General features: G+C 39.2%; 1 protein-coding gene across 1 annotated transcript; it reads left to right on the top strand.

Moving 5' to 3' along the window:
* The first annotated feature begins 1,362 nt into the window (after positions 1–1,362).
* Positions 1,363–16,027, top strand: LOC139718965 (transcription elongation factor S-II-like). Its single transcript, XM_071630436.1, has 9 exons — positions 1,363–1,533; positions 2,376–2,444; positions 3,318–3,432; positions 5,658–5,882; positions 8,004–8,067; positions 8,955–9,111; positions 12,279–12,425; positions 13,683–13,754; positions 15,080–16,027. The coding sequence occupies exons 1-9, from the start codon at positions 1,465–1,467 to the stop codon at positions 15,086–15,088; spliced, it is 927 nt and encodes a 308-aa protein (XP_071486537.1). The 5' UTR covers positions 1,363–1,464; the 3' UTR covers positions 15,089–16,027.
* Positions 16,028–19,219: the final 3,192 nt, after the last annotated feature.

Raw genomic sequence — 19,219 nt, 5'->3', positions numbered from 1 at the left:
ATAGGAGCTGTTTACGAAACAGGTGACATTAAAAAAAAAATGATCACAAAAGATGAATAAAAAGGAAGAAAGAAGAAACAAAGGCAATGTACCTGTAAAATAATCCACAAAACCAAAATGAGGGGAAATAGTCATAGGTTGACCACAAGAGTGCACGGAGACAAAAGTCTCCAGTTCTTTCTAGAGAGATTATTTATGCACGAATGCCTAACATTTATTTTAGTAGAGTTGTTGAACAGGTCGGAGCAAAGAATACTAGTATTATGTCGGTCGGAGAACTGCGTATGAGACCCCTTCCCCCCTCCCCCCCCCCCCCCCCCCCCCCGGCCACCCCGTACCGGCCGCCCCACTACCCCCACCCTCGCCATACAAACGCGCGCGCCATTATAATTATTTTCATCGACGAAGTTTGAATCTTCCGCAATGCTACGAAGAACTCAAGGGATGATCGCACGTCGGTCTGGGTACGAGCACCTATCTTTTGTTTGGATACATGCAAATACTTCAGGGTTTTGGACATATAGTATCCGCAGTGCCTCAGAAGTGATTCGAATGATAGTACTGGTCCTATTACCGTATATAGGCACCTATAGTAGCAGTAATCACTTCGGAGCAGTGTACCTCAGTGGATAGTGCTATTTAATTTTCTAAGCCCCTCACCAGTAATGCAGTTTTGAAATTCCCTCGATGTGCCCAAGAAGTTTCAAATCGGAAACTCTCAATGACTAAGCGTATTTCGCGGTGGTCCTTAATTATTTGTACCTGTAGTAAATATTAGAATATAAATACTGAGTGGAATTTGAGAATACTTTGAGATACCTACCGACTGAGTCAAAAGTATCAGGCCAACATGTAAAATAGGCCTACAAAGACCAAGCCAACTAGAAGTCAGTCTATAACCAGTAGAGCCTATGTATTTTAGGGCCTATGTTATCTTAAACAAACTTACGTGTATGGGTATACTTGAAAAGTTCTCCGGAAAAGAACGGACAGAAGAAGTAAGCTCTATTTTTTCAACTTCATTTGTTATTTTCACACGTACATCATCACTTATATTTTTGTATTCATTGTAAATATGTTTGTACTCTCATACCCCGAGAGGGGTTAGAGTCAATAAAATCTTACAAATCTTACCAAAAAAATATAAATCAAATTCCGAACAATTATACATTGATTCAACGAGTAGTTAATGCACAAATAGAAATGAAGAGTTCGTTGGATAGGCATACCGCATTTAACAGAGTGTATGTACAATCAAAATGCACGCATCCAGTAAACAGACGTCGACGGAGCTTGCAATCTGTTCCCACGTGAAAAATAGGCGTTCGTCCCCTTCGTCTCGCTAACTACCGCCTGAGTGGATCGAGTGTTTGTCGAGTTTCGAAGGAAAATCGCGAACTTCTCCGAAGTTTTCTGCAGAAAGTTCGTAAAAAAGGATCTAGAGACCCAAGAAACTTAAACGAAATGTCGTCTTGTGAGAAAGATGTTATTTCCATCGGCAAGCAAATAGATAAAATGGTTGCCAAAGGCACGGTAAGGCGAAATTCTTGTACATGCCGACAATGTTGCCCCATACGTAGTATTTTGTGTAAGGTACTCATTGGTACTAGCAAAGCACTTGGCTAGCATGGTGGCTTAAGTTAAGGTTATAACTGTAACGTTAGTGTAGAGTCTTAACGAGTTAGAGTCTAATTCAGTGATCCACTGAATTGTGAGTTGTGCATCTCAATATCGATAACATAGAAATGAAGTCTAATTAATGAAGATTGTCTCTACTGAGTTTGAGGTGATAGAAATAATGTCGAGTATCATAACTCAACGCGATCGCCATGTTCACGTTGACCTTTGTGTTCACTTTGACTTTGGCCTTTGTTGTTGTGCACCACCCTAGTACAGCCCTGTCTCTCTCCTTTTTTTTTTTTTTTTTTTTTTTTAAGTGACTGGCTATGTATAGTTTAGTGGCTTGCAATCATATGTGAAAGTTGGGAGGAGAAGAATTTTTAATAAGAGGGCATATTCAGTGATTTTAGAACTGAAGGAAGGTCTACATGTACAGTAACATTAATTATCTTTGTTTGTGACAGGGTGCCTATTCGCGATGCGACAGGGACAGTTTCATTCATCTAGAAAACGGTTGTAAGCCTTTCGCTATACGGCTAAATACCATGTAGAATTTTCTACCGGATGTGGGTGACCATACTAAACATAAAATTGCAGGTGTAGTTTTCTTTTGCATTGATGACATGGGCAATATTGCTTGTGAAGAAGAGTAATGTCTAGTTGGCACTTTATCTTGAACTGATTAGTTATTATCGCGTGTAGAATTTTGTTTTCTTTTGACTTAATACGAAATTGTTCAATTTTCACTTACTCAGGAGACTGACGATGCCCTCGACTTGTTGAAACGGCTGAAGACCCTTCCCATCACACTTGACGTACTGCAGGTTTGTTTACCGCATGTATCATTGATTATCCTTTTAATGTTGTACAAGTATCAACATACATGTATTTGCTTGAAGGAGAAGGGAAGCCAACAGAGTGTCATTTTCATGTGAAATTAGCAGTTGCTGTTGTGAAGTAGTGTGGATATCGCAGCTGGCGGACATAAGGTTGTGATAATAAAACTGTAAACAAATTGCAGCTTGAAAGTTTCAAAGGGGATGTGCGTACAAAGTATAGTTTTGTCCAATGGATTATTTAATCTTGGAGACTGTCAATAGAGGTTCCACTTGCTAATCTTTTGTCATGTTTTAATAAACAATATGAATCAATATTATATTTGGACAGTTGATATTTCAAGACTGTCTTTAGTTGTTTTTGTCAACGCTATTGAGCTTTTAAGGTCTTGAACAGTAGTATTGCAATTTTTATTTCAAGAAAAAGTAGTTGTCAATACATTGTTACTGTTTCCATGTATACCGCTGTATGTTAAAATCTTAGCTTAAGGCAAATTACACATCTTTTAAAATGAAATGATAAGACGTCTTCAATTACAAATATTTTCTCCAAGCTCTGTTTTGTTTACATATTGCAGCACAGAAGATTGTACTGCTTAACACAGTAGATGTGATTATACAGTGTTTTGTGAGACCGATGTCGGTAGTGCTGTCAGTGATTGTACATGTACCACAAATACACGTACGTATGACATAGTTGTAATATACACTACCATGCATTACACTATGAATATGACATCACAGTCATCTTGTCTTCGACATAACAATGTTGTTTGGTCACATGATGCTGTATAAACCAATCAGCAAACAGGATATTATTAGTGAAGGACATTATGCTTGTTTTCGTCTACCCCACCCCAGAAAACCCGCATTGGGATGGCAGTCAACAATCTGCGGAAGCAGAGTGACAAGGAGGAGGTCATCAACCTTGCTAAACTTCTCATCAAGGGCTGGAAGAAACTCCTCCCTCCACAAGGTAACCATGGAGATGCATCCTCTCTTCTGCATGCGGTCTGTGTGCACATAGTCTTTGCCGTGGATGTATGTTGTCCATATACACTATAGGAACAGGAGAATCCAGTACACGGGGAGAGTAAGCTGACCTCATAAAGACCCGGTAATGTGGAGATACATTTGTACCATGGAGTGAAAAGGCTAGCCAGGCTAGGAAATATTTGAGAATCCCTGGCATTATCACTTATCTCGGTGAATCTGTGTAAGAACACAGACAGCCTAAGAATCTTGGGCTACTGGAGTAGACTGTTGCCAAATGAAAATCATTTCATTTGGGTCACCCATGTCTCCTTCAGCTACTGAGTCTACATGTATACATGTAAGTGTCACAAATAAGCCAGAGTTCCGTGCATTCATTGTCAATTTGTCCGTGGCACAGACTACTAAGTACATCAAAGTATACTTACATGTATTCTACCTCTAATTTCCTTCTCTAGTAGAGATGTTCAAGTGGTGAGGTGGCAGACACAGTGTAAGATATATAGATTTGTGGTGCGGATGTTTGGATGACGATTGTGTTGGCCATTCTTTTCTCTCCCTGCGTCATGTTGCAAAGTAGCTGTAGATTACGTGAAGACGTGATGTATGAAGAATAAAATGGCACCTCGATATGATCAATGTCTCAAGTTACTTTCTGTGCTGTGAATTGATGGGATGTAAAAATGGCCCAGAACACGTAGTGAAAACTCAGACGAGGCGAGATTAATTTTCATTTAATAGCAAGCTTGAGCATGCACAGAACAGGTTTTTTCCTCTGAACGTCCGCGTTGCAATAATCTAAAGCTCCCTATAATTATGATAATGGTCAACTGCTCTGGGAAAAGCATTGCTAACTGAGAGCAGCGTCCTGTGATAGATGCAGCCACACTATATTGGCGTTGTCTACACACGTACATGTACCAAAAGTCATGATCAATTTTAGATTGTACTTCAGATTTTTTTTTTTTTTTTTTGGGGGGGGGGGGTGGTGGGTGTGTTGGCTGAGAATGTTAGCAAGTGCATTGCTATAATCATTACCTATCATCAAACATACAATATTGATTAGCTTTTGCCCAGTCTGGCGCTGTATGCCTAGCAGAAATACTGTTTGCCATAACATTTGCAGAATGTCCCACACAGTACTCGGCGTTGTAGAACATGGTGTGCATGTGAAAGGAAGTGGCTGAAAAAGTATTCAGTTGTATCGTACATGTGCTTAGAGCAGGCAGGCAGGCAGGAATCTGGTTCTTCTAGTTTACTTCCTTTGCCAAGGAGGTTATGTTTTTGTCAGTGCAAAAGGTTGATTGTGATCAGGGAATTATATATGAATTTTTGAAGGATTTTTTTATCTTTTGGCAGATCTGGTCAATGAACTTGGGAGTTAAGCTGCGCGTAATCTGTGTACACGCTCAAAGTGCATGCTCAGCTTGGGTGAGGCGCCGCGCAGCTGGAAGCTGATGACGTTAAGGCTTCTTCATTGCGAAATTGTGCAGTTTTCAACATGAGTGCATGGGTGGAAAAGGGCTGCTTGACAGAGGTCTGTGCTCTCCAAGTGCTTTTACTGGTTGGTGATTCTACATGATGTGGTACTTGAGGTTCTCTCTTGTTCGCAGAATAGATGTTTGAGACAGCTCTTGAACTCTGTACAGTATGCCCCCCCCCAAAAAAAAAAAAAATATACAATCAGATATTTGCTTGATAACTTTCAACATGAATAACCTGTCCACATGCTATTTCAGGGTCCTAAAATATAACATCCGTAACAGCTATATTTTGCAGAAAACCCCATTCAATTTGGTCAAGTGGTCACAGAGATTTATGTGAATCATTGTAAAGCATGTCATGGGTCTGATTCTTCTGAGCTTAGCACTTGGATGCTTTTGGAACAGCATAATTTGTGAACACAATGGGCAGAACTTGGAGGGAAGGGATTCCTGACATGCTCTTAAAAAATCGCCATTTCTCTTTGACCACTGAAGCAAATCGGATTGGGTTTTCTGCAAGATGTGGGTAAGAAGTTATAGTTTCATGCCCTGAAATTGTATTTGGATTGATTCACTATTTTTAAAGTTATCATTGTGGAGAGTCCCGTTGTAATTTTGGGGGGGACATACGGTATTAGCCATACGAGTACCAGCAGCACAACAGGCATTACATTGTACACTTGTACAAACTGATGTGATCATTGATACTGTCATTGCCGAACAGGTGGTGGAGGTACACCCTCAAACAACAAATCTTCATCCAAGGAGAAGTCCTCCAACGGCGACTCGGGATCGTCGTCGCAAGACCCCAGCCGGGGCGAGGGCGACAGCTCAAAGTCTATGAGCAGGCAGTCTTCGTCCTCCTCCTCGACCTCGTTTTCTTCTCCGACCAACGACGTTGTGCGGGACAAATGCAAACTAATGCTGGCCAATGCCCTCAAAGTCTCTAGTAAGTGAATCTTGAGTGAACCATTACAATGCATCTATACTACTGTAATGAAGCAATCCTTGGACCACGTTCAAACCTGAACAAAGGATAGACGTAGCAGTAAGAGTCACAACATTTAATTTCAGTGAGGTCGTGCTGACATACACCATAAATGCATTGTATTTCAGTGAGGTCGTGCTGACATAAACCATAAATGCATTGTTTTCACACTACAAGTTGTTGAAAATGGAGTGTGAAGCTAGCTACAATGGTGTTCGATAAGCTAGTAGGAATTTGAATTTTTTTTATGTTTGAAAAGTTGCTTATCATGGCTTGCCAGATGCATTATTTTGTGGTTATGAGGAATTCTTGAGAACAAGTGTGAAAAAAAAATTCTGACAATGAAAAAAATATTGCAGGACCAAAAAGTTAGCATTGTTCAAAGCATCTTACAGTCAGATTACAGTGTACTTTTTATTTTTTTAATGCATGATGCTTCCATGTGATAGTACTACTGACTGTACATAAAAATTTAAGACATGCAAATACAGTGTACATACAATTGTACTACATTGTACCTACACTGCATGTATTGCTCACAGAAATGTGTACTGTTTTGTTTTAATGAGTGCATGATCAGCAGTAGTTATTTTTTTATTTACGGTGCTACACATGTAATACTAAAACGAGGACAATTGCTGTATACGCCGTATACTTCTTGAGGTTTTTTTTATTTCCCAAGTCAGGCGCTATTCGCCACTCTGACTTTTGACTCGATATTGACTCTGATCCCGATATGAAGGTGACGTGCACGAATTTGTCCATTCTGTACAGTACTCCACTATCGCAAATTTGACCACTGACTCGCAAAATCATTTGGAAGTCTGCAAGTACATGTAAGCATACAGCCACACAAGTTTCAACTGTGTTCGAATGGGTTCCAAGTGATGTTTATCACTATTTTTGCCCCTGTTTATTCACCCACCAAATCAAAAAGTATACGAGCCAGAGGCAAGTGCTTGTTGGAAACCCTGCACAACAAATTGTTTTGTTTTGTTTTGTTTGTTTGTTTGTTTTTAAGAAAGTTGTACATGAGAAACTCTGCCTTATGGTATAGGCCATTCCCACCTACGCACATAGCTATGCAATGCATATTTCCTCAGCAGTAATCCATACCATTGTGTATGCAATTTTTTTTAAAAAGAATATTTGTGAATGATATTTCAAGATGTACTGCAAACATGTTTAATAGAAGTTTACCCATTTTTCAGTCATGATTGCTGTACTTTTATGTCTGGCATTTTCAATTATTCTTGTAATAATCTTGTCAGACTTTAATTCTTACTCCCACATGTGATGTTTTCATCAAATTATATTAGGAGTTTTGCGAGACATCGCAAGCGAGCTGCATGATGTCTTGTCGTTTCACACAGACAACAGTTCTGTTTACCGAGCGCGCATTGCTTGTGGTCACTGAACCGTCGTATATTATGCGCAAAGTCAATGTGCCTGATATATGATGGTTTTGTTAACCACTCGCTCTGTGTTTGCGGTCATCCAAACCGTCGGATGTGGGAGAGGATGGCGGACGTCCACTATCAAAATGTCTGAAAATCTCAAAATCGAAAATTTGACCAAAAATCAGGTTATAATACAGTTCCGATGACAGTCAACAATATGTCTCCTTGAACTTTTTGCCTTTGACTTTATGCCATGTGGCACCCATTTCAATCAGTCTTCTCTTGTCCTACTAAAGGAAACGAACATAAAGAAAATTCAGCATGCTTTCACTTTTCTATCATAATGAAAAAGCACTTGACTAGTAAACCGCTTTCAGAAAGCAGGGGGAATAATTACTGCCTTTAAAATATATATGTCAGTATCAAGTTGATGGAATGTGTAATTTTTGTGAAAAATGAATTTTTGTGGAATTCCCTGTATACTTTCTTTATATTGTTGTCCACATATGACGTCATAACCTCTAGTAGTCTTCTCATCCAGCGGTTCCAACACCAGAACTTTAAAAATTCATAACTTTTGCATCGATTGTCCGATTTTCCTCAAACTTTCACTGATGTGTTCTACTATATGTCGCTGCTTTCACTCAATCCATATATCTCTGTGGGTTTTGGTTTCATTTAGTACCAGATGAAGCGGACAGCCAAGATCTCCAGGATCCAGATGAGCTTGCCGGAATTATAGAAGACTATATCCTTTGCTTTTAAATAGTCACCATCACTTGCATGCCATCAGATAATGGCAGTAGAAATGATCAAACTAATCCCGTATGTCTTCTGAAGATATTTCTTCTGTCTCTTCTTCTCCTCCTCCTCCTTCTCTTTCTTCATTTTATCTTTGTTCTCCTGTATTTTTATTTAAATAGCACTATACTGTGTTCATTTTTTTTTCTCCTTCTGCTTTTGTATTGATCTAGATGTTTGTCCTTACTTTATCATGGTTTGAATAAAAAATAAATAAATACAATACAATTACTAATTTCAATGCACTTAATGAAATATACTTCCAACATTCAACTCTTCAATCTCAGGTGAATCTTGATTGCCATGCATGAAAAATGAAGATAGTAGATGGGTATGAAGCACAAAAGAAAATACAGATGAGAAGATGGCTAGGTACACCTGTAGATTGATCATTTTTATCTGGTTAAGTGATCCTAATACAGTGCGACAGGCCACGACTTTTCTTTGGATCGCTTTGCTTTACTCTGTTTTGGGGTATCTAAGTCATTTCAAAACAGATTTTTTATGAAATAAATTTTCAGTTTCCCTTAGAATTGTGTGCTCCTTAACATGTCATAGAGTGGTTTCTAAGTACAATTGTATATTGCAAAACGACAAAAGCTGAATCCTCACCTCAAGCAATACTATATCATCCCTCTAATATTGAAACTGACTGACCATTATCCTCACAAGAAAACAAGCAACTGAATTGCATATGATAAAGACTTACAATATTCAGTTAACACCCATCTATAGATGTCATTTATTGAGAAGAAGACATTAAAATCGTGGAACTCACAATCACACAAAAATTTTGACATGATACACTTTTTATGGTCCTTGACTCATGCACACGTATCTTCACTGAGTTCTGCAACACGGATATGAAGTATAAGAACCGTGTGAGGAGCAGGGTGTCCAATCTCCAGGACCCAAAGAATCCTGGACTTCGTCGGATGGTACTCCTTGGCCGCATTAGCCCAGAGAAAATTGCCACCATGCCATCAGAGGTGAGCCAAAATTGGAGAGAATTAAAGGCACTCTTGCCATTTGCAGATGAAACCAAAAACGCTGCTTTAGTGCTTCAAAATAGTTCTAAAATGTGAGTTTGGAATAGAAACAACCAATGAAAAAACAAAATTGTTAATCAGTTTAATGTAGTAGACCACCAGTGTGGTCTAGCGCCCCCTGTTGCTGAAATGTAAATGAACACAACAACAATGGCAGAATATACGACTAGAAATGAAATGCCAAATTCGCCTTAGTATTTCACTTTATTGAGTCATCCAAACAGATATTCTATGGGTCTTTTAGCCACTAACACCGACTATACAGACTCTACAATCTGTATATAAGCAACGGTAAGAATTGTTAAATTGAATTGAATTGAATTGAATTTGAATTGAATTTTATTTGATCAGCATAAAAAACAACAGAGAAAGACATTGATGAACAATCATGACAGACACAGAGTAAAGACAGAACTTTGGAATACATAAAGCTGAAGGGAAGCAGCCAACGAGGAATCAAAAGTTTGCTTGAAATCTGGCCGACCCAGATAATCAATTTAAGAAATGCATTGGGGTAAATTATTTCATAAATGTTATTATAAAAAACGAGATGAACAAATATACAGTTGCAAGAACAAAACAAAAAGCAATACAGCATGATACACGAAACACTACCATTACATTACTAGTAGTGAGTTACAGTCATGAGATAGAATACATGTAATGCCAGCCAAGCATGTCAAGAACTTAGGAATGATAATTTTTAATGTAATTCTCCGTAAGTTTACGTTTGAATACATTAAAAGAGGTAATTTTACAAATATCATCTGGTATTGAATTCCATATAAGCGGACATCGATAAAACACAGATTTCTGAGATAACGATGTTCTTACTTTTGGCATGTGAAAATTCTCAGCGTTTCTGATTAAAGTGATCAATAGTAAATTTTAGAATAAACCATCTAGATATTTATGGCTTATTGAGAACAATAGTAATGCAGTGTTTGTTCTTAAGTTTTAGGCTTTATTGCGGAATTTTTATATGGTAGGATGTTTCTGACACAACTGACCTGCACAAACATATGTATCAAATTGTGATAGCATGGAACATGTTTTAAATCACTGCTCCCAATGGTAAACATGGCTTTAATGCAGAATAAGCTAATTTCATTCATACGAATAAATTGGGCGTGTGAACGTGGCACAAACAGAGTTAAAAGTAAATGTGATGTTGATATATTAGAATGTTTTGTTTTGTTTTGATGTTTTTTTTTTGCATCTGTGACGGCATGTTATTTCAAAGTGACTTCTCATATCCTCATGAAAATGGCCAAAAAAGTCAGGCTGTCAAGTCTGGCTCTCAATTAGCGCTTCTATTTCGACTTCCACTAAAGTGATCTCAAATTACCATGAAACTTCTCTGTTGCCATATCAGTGTTTGATCAATCCCCCTCCCTCTCCCACCCTCGTCTGTTTTTCTCTTTTTTTTGGGGGGGGGGGGGGGGGAGGGAGGGAGGGGGGAGGTTTCCTTGTCATGATTTTTTTTTTTGGAGGGGGGTGCTTTTTTTCTTAGACATTCTAAGGTTTCCTAAATGTTAATTGCAGTGATGTTTTGATGTATTATTGTTTTCTGTGCATCCCTGCTTGGGTGTTATTTCATAGTGATCCAGGATGTCCTCACGAAAATGGCAAATATCTGGCTGACCTTAATTAGTGCTTCTGCTGTAGAAAACCACACAAATAGCTTCATAACCTTCCACTGCATTTTAACTAAAAATGTAACGGATATTTGTCATCAGCAGATTGCATAATATGTGACCCACTACAACAAAAGGATCCGAAAGTCGGGGGAGGAAAAATTTTCTGAAAATGGCATGACATTATTCCCTGACTTTTCTCCTTTAATTTCATATATAACACGACTCATAAAAGTACTCGGTTGCGGAGATATAGATGATTTCATTGGCGCATGTCAAGTAGTTGAGGAAATCCGAGTTTCGAGAAAAACGCATTCAAAGTTTTCCTTCTGACGCTATCATGATCAAGGGGAGGTGAGACAGTTTTCACCGATTGACAATAGAAGGCTTGCTCCTAGCGACCTCCGCGATGTTCATTCAAGCTTAGCGCCATTGGTCTATGCATGACCAATCAGTAATCCCGATGCCACGCACTGACCAATAACATCACTCCCTCGTTGCTAGGGGCGGAGTCTAGCTGCAGCGCTAAATCCAAATCTTGGGACACGTTTCTGTTACGTTGAAAGTCGGAAAATCATGGCCTAGAAAAACGCTGATTTCTTGCCTTTCCTTTGATCATTTAGCTTCGAAATTTCAGCAGATGATAGACAGAACATTAGACTACAACATCATACACTGTAGCAAAAACAGATATCCGATTGTTTTGACCAATTTTGATGATGTGACTTCAAACTCGATTTTCTCAGCTCAACCATCAGCGACTTTAGGATCCTTTTGTTGTAGCGTGTCACATATATGAATTTCTGCCTCTTAATTTGTCAAACTCTGCTGGGGCTATTTTAATTCTCACTTTGTCTGATTTTAGATATATACCCATTTTTTTTTCTTTTATACCTCCTCCACGAAGTGGTGCTGGAGGCATTATGTTTTCAAGTTGTCCGTCTGTTCTTCCGTCCGTAATCAATTTTGTGGACAGCGTAACTAAAAAACTGTTTGAGGTATCCTTACGAAACTTGGCATGTATCATGAGTGAGCAAAGTTTGTGCCTGTTAGGGCATATGCTCAAGATCAAATGCTCAAAATTTAACTACGTGTATTTCCCCCATATCCATGCAATGCTTGAAGGTATTTTCTTGAAACTTTGTGTATACATGTACTACCAAATAAAGATTCTCCAGAGTGAGTTTCGGGTCATGAGGTCAAAGATCAAAGGTCAAGTCAAAATGTTGAAATTCCACATCTTTCTCCATATTTCACAAATGCTTTAAGGTATCTCCATGGAACTTGGGGCACCAAGTGTCGCATGGCCTTCATGTATTTCCGGGCACCAGCTCGCTGGCTGAGGTTGCACAGTGGGCATTCGGCTTTAACGTTCTGTCGTGATTTGTGCCATTGAGCTTCAATTTTGCTCATCTCTCACTGTCTGTCTGTCTGTCTGTCTGTCTACCCCCTCCCCTCGACATCCTGCAGGAGATGGCCAGTGAGTCGATGAAGGAGCTGAGGAAGACCTTCACAAAGGAGGCCATCAACGAGCACCAGCTGGCCCAGACGGAAGGCACCAAGACCGACCTCCTCAAGTGCGGCAAGTGCAAGAAGAGCAACTGCACATACAACCAGGTACGTTTAGTATTTGACCTCAAGTTTGACCTCAACAAAAGGATTGAAGGCAAGCTGTGATTGTTTTGCTGTCAGTCACACTCCAGGGGGGTGTTTCATCACCATAGTAACAGTCAGTGACCAAAGTTTCTCAGCCAATCAAAACTAAGGATTTTGCTAAAATTGTCAGTGCTGACAAATGTTGATTAAACACCCCCCAGAACAATCAGACCCCTTTGATCCCCTTGTAGAAAATTCTGGGGAAAGTTGTAGCCCATAATTCCTAATATCAGACATTTCATTCCTACCTTAAAGGTATAATTTACCATTTGCAGAGGAAGCAGAAACCGATCTCTATTTATACTTCAAAATAGTTCTAACATGTGCGTTAGGGATACATGTGTAAACAACGAATGTAAACATTTAATCATTATAGTCAATGTTAAGTATTGTTGAATATGCAGAATGTGAAGAATAGTTACAATAAGATTGTCTGTAGACTTAACCATCTACAGATATGGTTAAGTATTAAAGAAAAATAGTGATCATCTCCTATATTTTAGGCTTTATTGCAAATTTTTTTGTATGGTAGGATGTTTGTGATACAACTGCCCTACACATATGCATCACATGTGATAACTCAAAAAATTTTTTAAGGTCACTGCTCCCAGTGGTTAATGATACTTTTAATATAGGGAAATTAAGCCCGAATGTAAATGGGGGGCTAATACAAAGTATACAGGTAGAAGCATTGAATACAGCAAAGTTTGAGGAAAAGCAGATAATCTCTTTGTAGGTTATGTATTGTTTGGTTTAACACATGTGCCATCACTTTATCATGAAAGCTACAGCAATTGCTATGCCATGTAGTAGAACGATATTAAGAAATACACATGTAAAGAGAATACCAAATATTTTTCCTTTCTATCATAATGGAAGATCACTTGTGTACCTTTGTCGAAAGGCGGGAATAATATTACCCTTAACCCTTTGAGGACGAGCCCCACGTACAAGTATACTTGGGCAAGTGTCTATGGGAAATGCATGTTGTAGCAAAATCCGCCCGTCCTCAACGGGTTAACAAGTTGAGGGAGTTTGATCTTATCATAAAACAAGACATTACTGAAGCCCTGGAAATTGAAATGAATATGCTCCACCAGGTGCCTCCAAACCTGAATTTAAGATGGAATGATGTCTCCACATGATTTGTGGATTTGCTAACATTCTCTCCATACCTCTCTTTCCTTCATTCAAACACTCGACATGCCATAAACACAGATGCAAACCCGCAGCGCTGATGAACCCATGACTACCTTCGTCTTCTGTAACGAGTGCGGCCACCGATGGAAGGTAAGAACATGCTTCAACCCTAAAAAGAATGGGGGGGGGGGCATCGTGGCTCCCCCCCCCCCCCCCTCCAGAAATTTTGCAATTCATCGATCTGACCTCTTTTTTATAACGAGGCTCCTGTGTTTGACGAGTATACCTTGCTGGTAAAGTTTTCACATACGTAGACAGAACATTTCTTACAATAGAATCCAAACCCATGATAAAATTTAGTCTTGTCAAGTTGAAAAATGAGGGTTTCAAGTAGTGAAATGTTTTCAAGCTGTAAGAAGTGGCAGGGTTATGGCAGGAGAAAGGAAAACGTGTACATATCATTAAAAGACTGTGGGCGTTGATACTACGAGTATCTGCTGATATCTAAAAAGATCTCTGATTGTTTGGGGTTTTTTTTTTCAGTCTTTTAATTGTGAAAATAGAATACTTGTACTGCAATTTTTACCGCCACTAAACAGCATTACAGTTATTGTACAAACAAGACAACAAAATCACCTTTTCAACTGCTGTGATCACACTGTTCTGTAGATAGTAAGGTTTTGTAAAAATTACCATTTTAAAGCAGTGGGTGATGATTCTGACTTGAGGTGCATGAAACAAACATGCCTTTGAACTTTTTGCCATCCCGTACAGACCCTCAAACACAATGAGAATGCTTAGCTTTAGTTTTGTTTAGCTTTTCCCAACACACTTTTTTTTAACATTCTGAAGCATTTGTCAAGGCACTGCACTGTCGAAAGGAGAATGTATGCCCGTGTCGCTGTCTTGTTGCACACATCTGCCAAAGTGTCATGAAGAATGCCATTGTACGACAATATGGGGTATGCCAGCTAGCCTCCCCTTCTTAGAATGTCCATTAGTACAGTCCATTTAACTTTGAGGATGGTACAGATAGACTATCAGTTGAGATCACTCAATTTGTTCCCCACACTTTCTTTTTACATGTAAATGACCCTGTCTCTAAGGACTGCCCTTTAAAGGGATGGTACAAAAGATAAAAATTGGGCTTTTAACTTTTAACTTTTTGCGAGATACCAAGAAAACACGTACAGAGCATACCATTTTAAAGAGGAATTCACATTTAATAGATAGCCACTTTCTTACTCTTGGATGGCCTTTATAAACAGGCTTCACTATACTATTGGGGAAAAAATAAAATGAATGTGCTCTTTCAGTCAGTGATGCACAGACCTTTAAAGGATTTTGTATTTCCACATGTGGACAAACCAGAGATAGTTCAAGAGATTATTAAAGCAAGTTTTATGAATGAAAATTGGAGTAATCATCAACTCTATCATACCTCTCTTCCATTCTCTGATTACTCTCCCATTTAGTTCTGCTGATGTTTGCCTCCGCCACCACTGTACATATTTGACACTCCCCCCCAAGCCACAAATGAGAGAATGGCGACAAAACTCTGGTAGCAAAGGTGCCCATATTTCTCAGAGGGCACTCAACTGACATTTATCGTCTCAACACTGTCTGGACAGTCTCTACATCCAAGATGCCAAACATCATTTAATATAATTCTGGTGGTCTTAGTGAGCTGTATTTGTACTGAAGAGTGTATGACATGCGTTCAGAGAGGAATGAAGTGGGAGGATCAAGAAAGGAGAACATGGATAGGGCTGATCACGCATACTGCTGAGAAGATGTTATTTCCAGTGACCAAATTGTCCAGCGCAGCGGACAGCGAGTGGGAGCATCAAGAATCGATGGTGAGATTAAAGGCACATGGTCCCAGTGGTTTAGTCGAATGCGTACGTGGGCGCACGACGTAAGTTTCCTATAGAGACCTACGCTACGCTAGGTCTGATCCGCTGTAGTCAGTGGTCCGATCACAGTTCAGCTCATGATTCGGAGGGGGGACTGAGGGGGATGACAGCTTCAGCAAATTTCTTATGTGATGTCATAATAAGAAGCACATATGCAAGCACCCTGGCATTACTACAGACTGCGTGATGCGCAGAGAAGACAACAAAGGCAACGTTACCTAGCAACATCTACGCGCTTTACTCTTGATGACAGCTCAACTTCGGCAGTCTTTGTATCAATGCTAATCAACAGTATCATCAACAGCGCCATCTACACTACCGGGACTATGTGCCTTTAAAGCATTCAATGTCCAGCAGACCAGTCAGCAGTGGTCCAATATGCATGAAACCAGCACATTGCAGAGATGCAACAAGGTCTACATTGGTGTGTTAAGTCTGATACTGCCCTGTACATTCAGAGATTCAGGACTCATGAAGGCAGTCTTCTTTTGTTCTTTTAGGCCCGAATTCACGAAGGTGGTACAAATAAAACCATGGTTTAAACCATGGACAAAAACCATGGAGCGCCAAGTGTCGCATGGAATATTTCGTTACAAAATCAGTCATTTCGTCGATGAAATGGTTATTTTGCAACGAAATGACAACATTTTGTAACTAAAAGAACATTTCGTCCACGAAATGATAATTTCATTAACGAAACAATTATTTGTTGACGAAATGACCAATTTTGTAACGAAATATTCTGTGCGACACTTGGCGCTCCATGGTTTTTGTCCATGGTTTAAACCATGGTTTCATTTGTACCACCTTCGTGAATTCGGGCCTTTGTGTCATTTTGCTTTTCCAAAGTCTCACTCGGCAAAACATCTTGCCACCTTCATTCTGAAGATGAACAGGTCGAATAGAGATTTGTACAAAGTAAATCATATGTCTGGTAGATAATTGATGACAGAATATGAATTGGGAGCAGAAGATGACTTTTAGATTCAAGTACATCACATGGGTGAAGAAATTGAATTTCACAATGAACTACAGGATGACAATATGACAATTTGTCTTCTGAAGGTCGACTCTGAAATGTAGTAGACTGATTTGACAGTGAAATAGGATTTCATTGTTTGTAATGTAGAAATTTAATTGCTCCTTTGCATGAATAGTTGTATGTCTCTGTGTAATTTTTGCTCAGCAGAGTCTACTGTACATTTCACATATTATTCTGCAAATCTCTTTTGCTAAGAATGTTTGAATAATGAGGAATGCCATTGTCACAGTAGTAGTCCATGCTTTTGTTGTGCTTACTGAACTTTGTCTTTTATGATGGACATGTTCAAGTCGTTAATTTGGAACTCTGATATCACACTCTTATTGAACTTCACAGCATATCTATGTATAGGAATGGTGCTGGCAAAATCTGATGAAGACCTTTTCACACAGAGTCTTCATTTCTTTCTTTCTTTTTTAAAAAGGTTTCAAGAAGCTGGTCAAAGACATACAGTATTAGGAATATTGAGCACATTTTGCTCAAAACAAAACAAAACAAAACAAAGCAAAACAAAACAAAACAAACAGGGGGATATTGAAAGTCCAGTGCATGCCGTGGAGAACAATAGCTGTCATGCCAATCCTGAATTTAGGGTTCTACAAATCCACTAAACTGCTTGCTTTAGGGCAGGTAAAATTCACTGTGGGGCAACTGGTGGTAATGCACATTTCTGTCAGCCCCTCGTGAGGAAAGCTGGAGAGAGATGAGTTGCGACGCCCCGTCCATTGACATGTTAGTTAAATACAGTGGAAACTCGATATAACGAGATGGTCGGGACCGAGTCATTTTCCTCGTTATAGCCGATATCTCGTTATATCAGTAGGCATAAAAGAAGGCATAAAATAAAGACATTACTTTGCACATGTGGGACTACCCATCATATTTCAATCAATACTGATAACTTGATATTGTGTGTGAGGGAATTACTCACCTTTATGGGTAATGAGAAGATGTTTTTCGCCAAGGAAATCCAATATCAAGAATGTGTTTCTTATTAATTGTACATGTTTGAATTTGTAAATTTATATAGCTTGCGATTGTATCAAGATCGTCTGTGGATTGGTACGTGGTTATCGTATGGGTGTGTGTTGTGTGGAAAGCTTGAATATGGTCTGCACAATGCTGTGTGTGTATGTGACACATTCTGTATGTACATTATGACTGCGTGTGTGTGAAGACGGGGAATTCCCTAAGTAGAAGGCCAATCACAGCATCCGATTGCCTCACACCTGCTAAACGTCATGATGATGTCATGTATACATATGGCCGTCCCACCACATTTTCTGCATGTATCAGTGTGCGTGCACACACACACTTCACACGTACAACATGCAGTGCTAGCTGGAGTGCGCTGAAGAAAATGATTATGTGTGTACAAGACAGTTTTTGGCGCATCAAGCTTTACAATCTCGGAAGATGATAGCACAGGCGAAGTAAAGCTTTACCGAAGGCATTTTGCTTTACCTCGCTATAGCAGGTTTGATTTACTATGTTTTTCTTTGTTTGGAAGTCACAAAATTTATCTCGTTATAGCAGTTATTTCGTTATAGCCGATCTCGCTATAAGAGTAGCATTTTACATAGACTTGTGTGGAAGGAAATTTGGGACCGAGAAAATGTCCTCGTTATAACCGATATCTCGTTATAACAGTGTTCGTTATACCGAGTTTCCCCTGTACTTGCATATCGGCTGTTTGTTGATGCGCTTGAATTTGTCCTGATGCATGCATGTACATGTATGCTGTAGGCCAACACACACTCCTTTTGTTTGGAATACACTGTACCTAATGTACATAAACCACAACTCAAAACTTGTTTTGCATATTCATGGCACATCAAAATTTTGATGCCTCCACTACAAAGCATCACCAGAGGCTTTATGCTTTTCTTATAATGTCTTTCTGTCTGTCTGTCTGTCTGTCGGTCCTGCCTGTAGTCATTTTGTGGACAATCTACAAGTACATGTAGTTTATGAACCGTTGTAAGGTATTGAGAGGATGAAGCTGAGCCTTGTGAGTGCACATGCTCAAGACCAAAGGTGAAAGGTCAAGGTCAAATTCTAAAGTATCCCATATTCTTCTGCATCTCTGCAATGCCAGAAGTGTTATTTTAACTAAAGTATATTCATATATTACCAAATAAAGACTCTCACACTGTCGCAGAGATATTTTTGGGTCATGGGGTCAAAGGTCAAGTGAAAATGATAACATGTCATGTTTTGTTCCATATCTCAGAAATGGCTCAAGGGAGCTTCAAGAAACTTAGTGAATATTCATGTATTACCTGGCAATGATTCTCTTGAGAAGCTGTGGATCATGAGGTCAAACAGGAAGGGTCAAAGGTCAGATAAGATTGCTAAAATCATATTGCATGACATTAATTGGACCTTGTAGTGCTGTTGTTAAAAGTGCCATCATGGCATTAGCTTCGGTGATGTTCTGAACTTAGCATCGTGCATCCCACAGCCTATGTTGTACCTTGTAGTGTTGATTCAAGCCTGTGGCATGTCAATACTAGTGTTTGTGTTCATTGTTTGTGCATTTACAATTGTATGGGTTAAAACAGTTTTAGTCTTTAAATTATCACATCACATGTAGGAACATTCTGTCGTCGGGTTTCATGCAAAATTAAACTGAATTTGTGAAATTTGAAAGTTTT

Source organism: Diadema antillarum, unplaced genomic scaffold (assembly GCF_040938485.1).
Source record: "Diadema antillarum isolate AM-2024a unplaced genomic scaffold, OU_Dant_1.0 scf00000001, whole genome shotgun sequence".
Lineage (NCBI taxonomy): Eukaryota > Metazoa > Echinodermata > Echinoidea > Diadematoida > Diadematidae > Diadema > Diadema antillarum.
The sequence above is the reverse complement of the archived record's forward strand: the minus strand, read 5'-3'. Positions and strand labels throughout refer to the sequence as shown.

Coding starts and splice junctions, on each gene's coding strand:
- LOC139718965 (XM_071630436.1), top strand. CDS start 1,465: ATGTCGTCTTGTGAGAAAGATGTTATTTCCATCGGCAAGCAAATAGAT. Junction 2,445..3,317: donor TCACACTTGACGTACTGCAG/GTTTGTTTACCG, acceptor ACCCCACCCCAG/AAAACCCGCATTGGGATGGC. Junction 5,883..8,003: donor CAATGCCCTCAAAGTCTCTA/GTAAGTGAATCT, acceptor GGTTTCATTTAG/TACCAGATGAAGCGGACAGC.